Source organism: Centroberyx affinis, unplaced genomic scaffold (genome assembly GCF_046629955.1).
Source record: "Centroberyx affinis isolate AG114_WGS23_722 - 3 ecotype Tasmania unplaced genomic scaffold, CSIRO-AGI_Caff_v1 ptg006000l_1, whole genome shotgun sequence".
Classification (NCBI taxonomy): Eukaryota; Metazoa; Chordata; class Actinopteri; order Beryciformes; family Berycidae; genus Centroberyx; species Centroberyx affinis.
In genome coordinates, this window is record NW_027283051.1 from 110,402 (window position 1) to 122,518 (window position 12,117).

The 12,117-nt window shown below is 42.6% G+C and overlaps 1 protein-coding gene across 1 annotated transcript; it reads right to left on the reverse strand.

The window, feature by feature from the left end:
• Positions 1–4,919: 4,919 nt before the first annotated feature.
• LOC139668048 (Na(+)/H(+) exchange regulatory cofactor NHE-RF1-like) lies at positions 4,920–11,953 on the reverse strand. The gene is made up of 5 exons (XM_071547524.1): positions 11,720–11,953; positions 9,733–9,886; positions 9,211–9,257; positions 6,878–6,994; positions 4,920–6,073 (listed from the first exon to the last, which is right to left on the reverse strand). The coding sequence occupies exons 1-5, from the start codon at positions 11,951–11,953 to the stop codon at positions 5,927–5,929; spliced, it is 699 nt and encodes a 232-aa protein (XP_071403625.1). The 3' UTR covers positions 4,920–5,926.
• Positions 11,954–12,117: the final 164 nt, after the last annotated feature.

Consider the following 12,117-nt stretch of genomic DNA (forward strand, 5'->3'; position numbering starts at 1 on the left):
CTGGTCACGCCTATTTCAAATGCCATTTACAGGCCATAGGATAGGAGTGGAGACAAAATGAAAATAGCTATTGAGAGCTAAGAGATTACAGATTTTGAATAGAACAAGTTTGTATTGTTAAGATTTTTTAAATATATATTTATTTATCAACAAATCATGAAGTGGGCTTATTTGGAACACCCATGGGCTTGTTGGGCCCGTGTCGCCACCCCACCTATAACCCATGGCTGCACTCACCTCCCCATCCGACTGTGTCAGTTGCGTCCGTCTTGCTGATAAGACTGCAGAGTTGGAAGGAAGAATCTCCACGCTCTACCACATCCAGACGGCTGAGAAGCTCATGGACACCGTCATCTTCGGCCCGGCACAAGCCACCGCCACTAGTGCTGAAGAGATGGATGCCACTGTTCCCTGGCCAGCTGACGCTGCTCCTGCTCTGGCCGCGGCTTCTGTTCCTGTTCCTGCTCCAGTCTCCGTCCCTGAGGTCCCCTGGCTCCGGCTCGGGGCTAAACCCAAAGCCCCAGTCAGCTCTACCATGGGCGCCTGGTTATGTTTTAAAATGGAGGAGAAAACTTGGAAAGATACACAATTGGCAGGGGGTCTGGGGGTCCTCCCCCAGAAAAGAAATTGTAATTTAAAACAAATTTCCTGCATTTCTACACCACCTAACCTCTTGGATTAAGTCAATAAACAGCCAAACTGAGTACAATTAGCTGATAATTAGCCTGATTAGCCACGTCAGTAATCAATACAAACACACATTATTAAACCATTAATCAAACTAATAACTAACAGCAGTCAACGTCAGACAACCTTATCATACATTAGTAGTTACCTAGAGTTTCTGTAGTGGTGACAAAAACGTACATAAAAAATATACATATTAGTAGTTTGAATTAAACTGAAGCTCCCTGCGCTCTCCGGGGAAAATATTACGCCAAACTCCCTTTAAGAAATATGACATATTATCAATTCCTTACGTGTCCGTAAAAACACATAACTCTAGAAACACAAGATAAAAGGCGTCATATGTAGACAGTCTTCTTGTCAATTTGGCATCAATATAATCCATAAAGATAAACTGCATTTCCGTACAAACTTTACATTTGGGATTTTGTCGCCTCACCTCGCTACCAGCCTCTGTTGGTTAGCTCTGCGCTATTTTAGTGGGAGAAGACCGTGGGAATGAGAGGCGAACCGTTTCAAAAATTCGATTTCTCACTTAAATAAGTGCTGGTTGGGGGATCAGATACACGCCGAATTAAACACTGACTCATAACACTGTTAATTCACCGTCTATCATGTGTGTGTGACGGTATTTATTAAACATGTTTGATTGGCAAAGTTAGCTAACGTTGACTCGCAATCGGTTCGCATTTCGGCGACAGTACAATCCTACTTTTAGCTAGTTTAAAGTTTGGCTGGAGTCAGTGGGCCAAGCAGGTTCATTCAACATACGCTAGCCTATCTTTTCCTATGTTCTATTTTCAGTCAATGATCAAGTTAAGCTAAATGGCATGTTTCTTACCTTTGTAACAGACTCCTGTGTGGATTCATTGACAGACTGTGATTGACAGCCAAAGCATGCTGTGGCAAACGATCAGCGACGGGTTCGACTGAACCAACTCACAGGGTGGTCCAAAAATGTGTGATTTTTTTATTATTTGTTTTTGTCAGTTGCTGAAAATAGTAAAATGATCATTGATATAGGCTGCTTAAATATAATCACCTGATTGCGGGGTCTGTATGATGATACGTTTATTTTAAAAAAGATAAGATACGTCTGACTATCCCCTGCTACATGTCCAGATAGCCAAGTAGGCAATTGCAAGCTGACTTCTTCCCCGCACCGCTGCCATCATCTCATCCAGGCATAGACTCACTACCTCCCCCTTGTGCCCAGATGCTCTCAATGCCCATAATTCCAATTATCAGTCAGAGATCACAGTATAGGACAAGATTACAGAACAATTCCAGAAACCCAAATAATAATATTATTTGGGTTTCTGGAATTGTTCTGTAATCTTAGTAATTTATGTAGTTGAATTTGGCGAGGTAGCTACAGCAATAATATTATTATTGCTGTAATAATAATAATGTAATAATAATATTATTATTGCTGTAGCTACCTCGCCAAATTCAACTACAGCCAATTACTATAAATCCAACTCCTACTTTTGGCTACTCTGTAAACTTTGGTCTGCTCAATATAAGGTCCCTCTCCAACAAATCTTTTATTTGCCAGGATTTTATCATCTCTAACAAAATTAACTTTTTTATGATATCAGAAACCTGGCTTAATATTGGTGACTGTCCCCCTGATAGAATCCTCACCCCCCCCCCCCCCCCCCCCCCCCCCCCCCAACTTCTCCTTTTTCAACTGTCCCAGGTTATCTGGTAGAGGGGGAGGACTTTCAGTTGTTTTTAATAACGAATTTAATTGCTCACTCATCTCCTTGGGTGACTTTTCATCTTTTGAGTCATTGTTTCACTATTAGAGGGAACCTTAAAACTCTGTGCATTTTAATCTACAGACCCCCTAAATCTGTGTCTGGCTTTCTTGAACAGTTCTCTGAACTCCTCTCGATTGTAATGCCAAACTATGACAACTATGAGTTCTGATTGTGGGAGATTTTAACATACATGTTCGCTGTCCTGATAATCTTTAGCCATAGAGTTTTTAAACATTGTTGAGACTTTTAACCTAAGTAGAATTGTCACAGGGCCTACTCACAACAAGGGCCACACCCTTGATCTTGTCCTTTCACATGGTATTTCAATAGGCAATATACTATGCAAAGATGTTAGTGTCTCTGACTACAAATGCATAATGTTCACATCTGTGATCCAAAATATTCTGTCCAATAATAAGCCAAACCCTTTATGCTCTCGCATTTTTAATACTTCCTCTGCGGCCAAATTCACAGATGCTCTCCTGTCTTCCTCAGTTGACATTGGCTCAAGTCAAGATGTTGATACAGTCCTTAATAATTTTAATAATACTTGCGCCCAGATCTTGGACCAAATTGCACCATTTAAGCAGAGAAAACCCTCTAAAGTTTCCCTGCCATGGATAACTGACAGCATACGTGCCCTAAAAAGGGACTGTCGTAGGGCAGAGCGGAAGTGGAAAGCTTCTAAACCAACAGTGCACCTTGACATTTTAAGAGACTCCATGAGAAATTTTAATACAGAGGTTAAAAATGCTAGAGCACGGTATTTTTCGGACCTTATCGAAAAGAACTGATACAACTCCAGGACTTTATTCAATGTAATTAACCTTCCAAGTGTCAATATGGACTCCTCCCCTGAGAAATGTGAAGAATTTTTAACGTTCTTTGTCAGCAAAGTCTCTAGCATCAGCATGAACATTCCCCCTCCTGCTCAGGACACAACAATCTCTTTTAAAACTACTGTCCTCTTTGAGTCCTTTGACACAATATCTATTGACACTCTCACTGAGGTGATCAATAAAATGAAGCCCTCTTCGTGTGCTCTCGACATCCTGCCTGTGAGATTTTTAAAAGAGGTATATGGATCTGTCAGCCCATTTATTCTCTCCATAATTAACATGTCACTACTGTCTGGTTATGTCCCTGCTTATTTTAAGAATGCAATTGTTCAACTCCTTCTGAAAAAACCCTCTTTAGGCCCTAATTCCCTGGATAATTTTAGACCAATTTCCAAACTGCCCTTTCTCTCCAAGGTTTTAGAAAAAGTTGTTGCTGAACAATTGACTGCTTTTTTTTTTAAACAGAAACGGACTCTTTGAGACATTCCAGTCGGGATTTAGGGCAAGCCACAGCACAGAGACTGCTCTCCTTAAAGTGATCAATGATCTGCTGCTTGCCGCTGATGCTGGAAAATCTACAGTTTTAGTTCTGCTAGATCTAAGTGGTAAGTGATCATTCTATTTTATTGGAACGTCTCCAACACTGGGTTGGCATGTCTGGTTCAGTTTTAAAATGGTTTTATTCTTATTTACGAGATACATTTTTTAGTGTAGCCATTGGCAAGTCATGGTCATCCTCTGTGAAGATGACCTGCGGGGTAACTCAGGGGTGTGTCCTTGGACCACTCTTGTTCTCTATTTACATGTTACCCCTGGGGCATGTCATCCGCAGGCATAATGTGAGCTTCCATTCCTATGCAGATGACACTCAATTGTACCTCTCTTTTAACCCAAAATAATTTTTTATCAAATTAATACACTCAACGACTGCATCTTTGACCTCAAATGCTGGATGGCCCAGAACTTTCTGCAGCTAAATATTGACAAAACTGAGGTAATTATTATTGGCCCTGGCACAGCTGACCCTCATACCTCAAAACATCTGGGCTCTCTGTCCCAAAATATAGGCCAAAACGGCAAAAATCTTGGTGTCACCTTTGATAACCACCTCAGCTTGAACAAGCATGTTAACACAGTTGTCCAGTCTTGTTTTTTGCAGCTCAGGAGACTGTCCAAGATCAGTTCAATTTTATCCAGGAGGAATCTAGAGACTGTAATACATGCTTTTATTTCCTCTCGTTTGGACTATTGTAACTCTCTCTACTCATGTCTGAGCCAAAAGAGTCTACATAAATTCTACATTATTTTTATACAAAGTCATTCTCCTGTCCCTTATTTTATTGATTATTTTAATTATTTTATAATCTTTTATTTTACTTATTATACTCCTCATATGTAGCTCTTTTGCTCCTATGTTGTATAACCGTTAAACTGTTTTAAAATTGTTTTTACTATTGTTGTCCACCATTTTTATTTTGTCTTGTGAAGCACTTTGTAACTTTGTTTTGAAAGGTGCTATATAAATAAAGTTTATTATTATTATTATTATTATTATTATCATTATTATCATTATTATTATTATTATATTACAAAACAGACTCTCAGAACATTAACTTCATTTGATCCAAACGTTATATTTGTTAATCCTCATCAATACATTCTGCAACACAAAGCCAACACCAGTACAGCGTATATTTCCACATCAAGTTCAAGTCCAGATGACGCTCGGATCAACTGGTGCAACTCTGCGTCCATCAACACGATCAAAACAACTGAGGATTTTCACTTTTTCTCGTGTCAGTCAAAATAAAATTTCCTCTCAAATCATTTACTGTATGTACAAATCTAACAAAAGATACATATGAAAAAAAATAATCTCTTTGTCATTTTTCTTAAAACAGATAAATCATGAGGACACGTTCGCTCTGAGGGTTTGTGTTTACAGAAGAGAAAAAAAAAAGATTGTCATGGATTGATGTGTTGGCAGTGAAGGCTTATTCTGTACTGCAGCTTAAATCACAGGTAGTCGGATGCTGAGAATATTCTCTCATGTGATTGTTCATTCATAGATGCTGACTATAGAAGCAAATACATATTCCTTAAAACTAGTTGCTGTTGCAAGCAATCACTTCGATTGCAGAAATCAAAAGCTGACTGTATTTAAAGACACCGTTTACAACTTTATTATCAAAAATCTGCCAATAACTCATTATTTTCCCTATGCCCCATTATTCCTTGCATTGTCCTTTTCCTAAAAGAAACTGTACATCGCTATATTTCTTCTCTTTTTCCATCTTTACTTCAAACATTCTTAATATATTAGCGCTCATTCCTACGGAGTGACATTGCAACTGTTCTTAAAAACAAAGAGGAACAGTGGTTGAATCCTAAATTAAAACAATGAAATTAAAATCAGCAAAATAACACTGTTTCACATTAGACGTTCTAAATGAATTGAACACGTTGTGTAAAAGTATGAACCGGAAACTGAAGACAAGAGACGGATAGACAGAGGAGAGAGAGAGGGAGAGGGAGAGGGAGAGGGAGAGGGAGAGGGAGAGGGAGGGAGGTCATTTCCCGGCTCTCTGCTGGAGGGAGAACAGAGGAGATGTTGTTGTTGTTTGTTGATGTTGTTTATAAGTTGCTGAACAGTTCATTCCTCTTGCTCCAGTCCATGGGCGGGGCTTTCTTGGTCACTCGCTTCTGGTGGGCTCGCTCCCTGGCCTGGGCCAGCGACATGCCCAGCGCCAGGCCGCCCTCCGCCTCCCGGGCCGGCTCCATCTGGACACACACACACACACACACACACAGTCACAATATGTATCGTACTGAGGCCCTCATGTAAACTTTCTGGAGTTTTCCACGACTTTCCATGACTAAGTTGGAGCGCTTCCATGATATCATTTTTTTTTATAGAATACATAATATAATGTACAAAACAGCTGAAAACCATCATTTAATGCCAGGAATGTGTGAAACAAGTTGTGAAATACATTCTGCTGTATTCCTGTAAAATGACCCATTTGTAAAATTAAAATTAATTAAAAATAATTAATGACCAAAGAATTTATCAAATTCCCTGACTTTTCCTGTCTGGAATACAGGATAAATTCCAGATACATATTCCAGCAATGAGAACCCTGATATATACATATAAAATGATATATTTATGAAGACGATTTTCAAATAGAAAAATACATTTAGTTTGTTATTAACTTTTAGTTTGTTATTAACTCTTAATCACACCAATGTGTGTATGGGCCAGCTGCGATTTGAAAATGTTGTGCATCTGTACAGTAAATCAGAATGCAATTGTTATTAATAGTAGTAGTAGCAGTTAATGGTAATAATAATAGTAGTAGCAGTAGCGCACAAGATAAAAAAAATAATTACCATGTATATATGTAATAAAGATAACAGTATAAAAGATGTCACATGAAAAATGTTATATAAACAAGTTTATAAAAAATTGTTTTAGCAACTGATATGGCCCTGATAACAAAAGCCTGACCAGTCCCCACCCAAACACCACACACACACACTCTCTCTTTCACACACACACACCCATGCGTATATATATTGTACCTCTGGTGGTGGGGTGCTGGCGGTGGCTCTTGGGAGCGATGCATTGGAGGAGGCACTGGAGGTCGACGGGCTCACAGACACTTTGGGCTGCACCTCTACTGCTGCCTTACCGTTCACCTGCAGAACACACCAAAACACACACTTTTCACTTGACATATATGGTGGACTGCATCATGTTGTCCACTAGGGGGCAGGAGACACCAGTATAAAGCCTGTCCACTCAGTTTGAGGTCTGGTATTCATGCTGACAGGCAGATCCACTCAGCACTTTGCAGCGGTTTACAACTCCAAAAAAAAAAAAAAGTTTTAGAGTGGAGTTACTCTTTAATCAAGCATTCTCATCACTCACTTATTAACGCTAAACAGCATCAGCACTAATCAGCGTCCAGAACGGAAAAAATTGTTGAAACATTAACATGCAGCTAAAAAAAAAAAAAAAAATCATCCCTGATCATTTCCACATTCTTGCACTGCAGTGTCCTAATCCATATTACCCGGCGTGACTCCGTTTGTATACAAACGCAATCCGCAACCAATTTCCAAGCAGCTGCTTGTTCTAAAAATAAACTCATGGCACTGTAAGTGGCTTTGGACAAACGCTGTAATATGCTGCACGCTCAGAACAGAAAAAGCCCTCCGGCAACATTTCCTAGCTGCTTTGCGAAAGGCCTTTAACGCTCTGAAAAGGATGTTTTGCAAAACAACGGCGACTGTATTTTTGTTTACTACAGATTCCTACATTCTTTAGTTCCTCTGCACTCAAAACTTACCTCACTTTTCTCCCAAAACACACTGAAATGTACAGTATGTTCCTCAATGGAGGGTTTTATTTTGAAGGTTTCCACCAGAAGTGCTATTTGTTATTGTGGCTGGCTTGACACAGGTCTGCTTGCAGGAGTTGAGCTTTTTTGCACATGTGACAGAACACTAAATAAAATGAAAAAAAAACATGTCATGTGAGGTCTCTATAGAAAATGACATGAGTATTTTTTACAGTTTCTAGCATGAAGCTTCAATCAGCCAAGAGTCTCACAGTATTGTATGTGTGGGTAAATTAGAGGCCATCTGCTTTTATGGCGTGGCTCAGCTGATAAGAGAGCACACACACACACACACACACACACACACACCGGTCAGAGGTCCCTGTGAACGTTTATGGCGAGTGCGCTGTTACGTAATTGCGAATGAATAACTAAACCGGGTGATTGCGCTCGCCGCTGTGCGTGTCCGCATGTGCGAGAACGCGAATAGGCCCCTCGTTAGTCACCTCATTAGCATAATCCCCCACACGCCCTGGGAATTACAGCCACCTCAATCCCATGATCCTCCAGGCCACGGAGAGAGAGGGAGAGAGAGAGAGAGAGAGAGAGAGAAAGAGAGAGAGACACTGGCCCACTGTCCGTTGCTCCCGTTGCCATGGCGAGGGGTCAGCGGCAATGTCACCGGGGGGGCCAATCCACTTTTCCCATGGTGTCACTAGTGTGCCTGCATGTGTGTGTGGAGGAAGGGGGGGTGGGGGTGGGGGGGTGCTGTTCCTTCCTAGAGGAGTGTGTTTACTTTTGATAAACTCTCCCTTCTGTGCCTGTGTTTGGATTAGACCGATATATGGGGCCGATATTGGCCTATTTACTGTAGAACTGATCAATACTGCACTGGTTGTCTATGATCTGATTCTACTGACACATTTTGATCAGATTCCACATGTATGAATATGTTTTAATATTACTGAAATGAGAGTTTTAGTGTCCCATGATGGCCTACATGCTGTTTCAGGGCCTTTTCCACAAAACTCCAGGGGGAAACACTGTTGTACAGGCATGAAAACGGTCAAATTTAAAGATATTTAATATTAATATGAAATATCGGTGTCAGTATCGGCCTCCCACAACCCATATCGGTCGAACTCTGGTCTGTATCTGTGCAGTATCTATGCGTTTTACACTCCTTTTTACAGGAAAGCTATCAGCACGTGACGACAGCCAGAGCAACACGCAACACTGTCCAGAACTCCTAATCTGCAACCAGGAATGTCCAGAGAGGATCAGCGGGGCTTTTCCTGGGCCGCTATCTGCTATGCTGCGGTGTGTGTGTGTGTGTGTGTGTGTGTGTAGCTGTGTGGGTAAAAAAACGGTCAAATAGATCTATCACGAGTGTCAGTGAATCACCCTGCCACACCGTTAAGACACTTTCAGCAGCAGTAATTCTTATGCAGTTCTAGGTATGGGCGCTCGTATGGGCAGAAAAGGCAAACACCTGCACGCTAATGCAAACACACACACGCACACACACGCACACACACACACACACACACACACACACACACAAGTCCTCACCTCGTCCTCCTCTGATGCTCTATTGGACACAGGCTCAGGAAGAGGTCCTACAGGGGAAAAAGAAGACAGAAAAGGCTCAGTTCATCTAAATCAAAATTAATCTTTTAGTTTGATAACATTTGATATTCTGTTAGTTTGATGTATGTTACAGTCAAGAATAGGCCTAATAAAGAGGTCATTGATTAGGCCTATTCATGAACATCCTTATTAGTAACTAAGGCCTAATAAGGAAACCTGCACCCATCTGGTTGCAGCTTATCATGAATTATGTGCTTGTTTAGATATGCTTCCACACAGATTTCTGCTGATTTTTGCTTGATCTTTGCACTCTATTATAATGATAACTACATGATCAAAGTTGAACTCACTTCAGCTTAAGTTCCACACCCTGCCATACCTAACCCATGGTTGAGACTGCATGATACAACAGACCCTTGGTGTAGCTGAACTGGATCCTTTCCAAGTGGCAGATCGGATAAGATAGTACTGTGTGTGTGTGTGTGTGTGTGTGTGTGTTGGTACCGGTGAGGTGGTCCTCGGTGGGCACGGTGTTGCAGCTCTTGAAGAAGTTGTCGGTCTCGGGGTCGACGACCAGCAGGCTGGTCTCGTCCCCTCCGGCCTTGATGGCCGCCACCACCTCCGAGTGCTGCATGCCCAGCACCGACATACTGTTCACCTGCAGGAGGAGGAGGAGGAGGAGGAGGAGGAGGAGGAGGAGGAGGAGGAGAGGGGAGGAGGAGGAGGAGAGGGGAGAGGAGGAGGAGAACAGGGGAGAGGAGGAGAGGGGGAGAGGAGGAGGAGGAGAAGAGGGGAGAGGAGGAGAAGAGAAGAGAGGAGAGGAGAGGAGAAAAGTGGAGAGGAGAAGAGAAGATGGGAGGGGAAAGGAGAGGAGAGGAGGGGAGAGGAGAGGAGAGGAGAAGAGAAGAGAAGAGAAGGGAAGAGAAGAGGGAGAGGAAAGGAGAGGCGGGAAGAGGAGAGGAGATGAGAGGAGAGGAGAAAAGAGGAGAGGAGAGGAGAAAAGAGGAGGAGAAGGAAAAGGAAAAGGAAAAAGAGAGATGAAAATACTTGCTTTAGTCTGATTTGATATAGCCTACTTTATTATTTTACTTTATTATACTTTATTATTAGTGGTGAGAATATTGGGTGGGGCACCTCAACGCATTATTAAGTAGTATAATACATTACTATTTCAATCAGTCACTAATCAAAAAATAAGTTGTTACTTTGGTTATCACCCTCTCTAAATATCAGATTGAAGCTTATTTATCTAAAAACTAACCATTATATCCCACCCCATACTTTGGAGTTGAAGGAGACATCTCCATCTCTATCTCCTTTCACCATGCATCACCAAGCTAACACACATCTGTAACCCCTCACTGACAAAGGAAGAGTAATGGTAGATATGATGGAAAATGTCTGGGAACGCTGTCATTACAAGGTGTGGTATCTGGGAAAGCCTTTTCGGCCGCGTGCGCTCCCAGAGTTGGAACTAATCGAGCATTCGGGGAGACCGGTTGCCGAGGAATTCCTGTGGGAGGAAAATCCGAGGTGGGGATCCCGTCAGGAATCTCTCTCGCCGACTCCCACACTCCTGGCACTGGACAACAGCGCCCTTATACATGTGCGGTGCCTATATATATATATACGTCTGTGTGTTCCTACATTCGGCTGTGCTTCAGACAGGGTTCCCTCCCTGGCCTTGATATAAAACTGCTCAGAATGCTTCCATGAGCTAAAAATGTGATTTCCTCCTCGTTTGTTCATGTTGTTTTTCAGCTAAGAAAAGCTTTAAAAGGAGCAAAGTCTGGTTTCCATTACAGTCGGACATCCGGTGGTCAAAAACAGCTGAAAACCACCATCTAATGCAACGAATGCGTGAAAGAAGTTTGGTAAAACTCCCCAGAGAATGTAACAAAGTCCCTGTCTGAAACCCCTTAAAACTTCAAGAGGCTCAGACCTAAATCTGGATACAGTTGCAGTATTATGGTGCTGGCTTCGGTGGGACTATTTCAACGGCACCGTTCCTCCGCCCCGCCGGTGGGAACGGCTCTGCAGACTGTCTGACCAGTCTGTAATTCACCCCAGAGACGCGGTAAGTGGATTAACTCCGGTCCTGTTACGTACGACATTGGCCTGAGGGGCCGCTCCGCGACAACACAACCCGGGATGAAAGGCCCACTTCCCCTTCAAACAAACACTGCAAAATACCCCTGATGCCACACACACACACACACACACACACACACAGCCGAGCACACCTGCACGCAAACACAGATGCACACTCTCCATTACCTAATACCGCTTGTGATTGCAGTTTCCCACTCGGCCCCTGATGTAATAGGATTACAGCTGACTCACATACAAACACAAATACATACACACACACACACACACACACACAGCTGAGCAGCACTCTCACCAATCGGGGAAACGCATGAATGAGTGTGTATGTGTGGGGGAGGGGGGAGGGGGGTCAGTGAGTGAGTGTGTGTGTGTGTGTGTGTACCTGGACGATCTTGTCCTGTGGCTTCAGGCCGGCTCTCTGGGCCGGGGAGTCCTCGTCCACGGCTCGGATGTACTGGCCCGGCTTGGACTTCTCGCTGTGCAGGTTGAAGCCGTAGCCGCTCGAGCCCTTCTTCACGTGGCAGAGGCGAGGCCGCAGCTCCGCTTTCCCGTCCTGCGGAGACACGGAGAGAGGCAAACCCAGTTCACACACTTCTCCGACGGCGCGACAGTTCATTTCAGCGATAAAGATGTATTACAATATATACTAAAACACACTTTTGATGGCACAACAGCTGACCACATTGCAGCAAATTATATCATATTATAGTACAAAGACACACAACTTAGACCACATAAAAGTTTACCAAAAACCACCACTAATACTGCTAATTATGTAAG

Excerpts from the sequence above, each read along its gene's own strand:
- LOC139668048 (XM_071547524.1), bottom strand. The coding sequence starts at position 11,953 with ATGAACTGTCGCGCCGTCGGAGAAGTGTGTGAACTGGGTTTGCCTCTC. Across the intron at positions 6,995-9,210 it reads GAGCATCAGAGGAGGACGAG|GTGAACGGTAAGGCAGCAGT; the intron begins GTGAGGACTTGT and ends TGTGTTCTGCAG. Across the intron at positions 6,074-6,877 it reads CCAGCACCCCACCACCAGAG|ATGGAGCCGGCCCGGGAGGC; the intron begins GTACAATATATA and ends GTGTGTGTCCAG.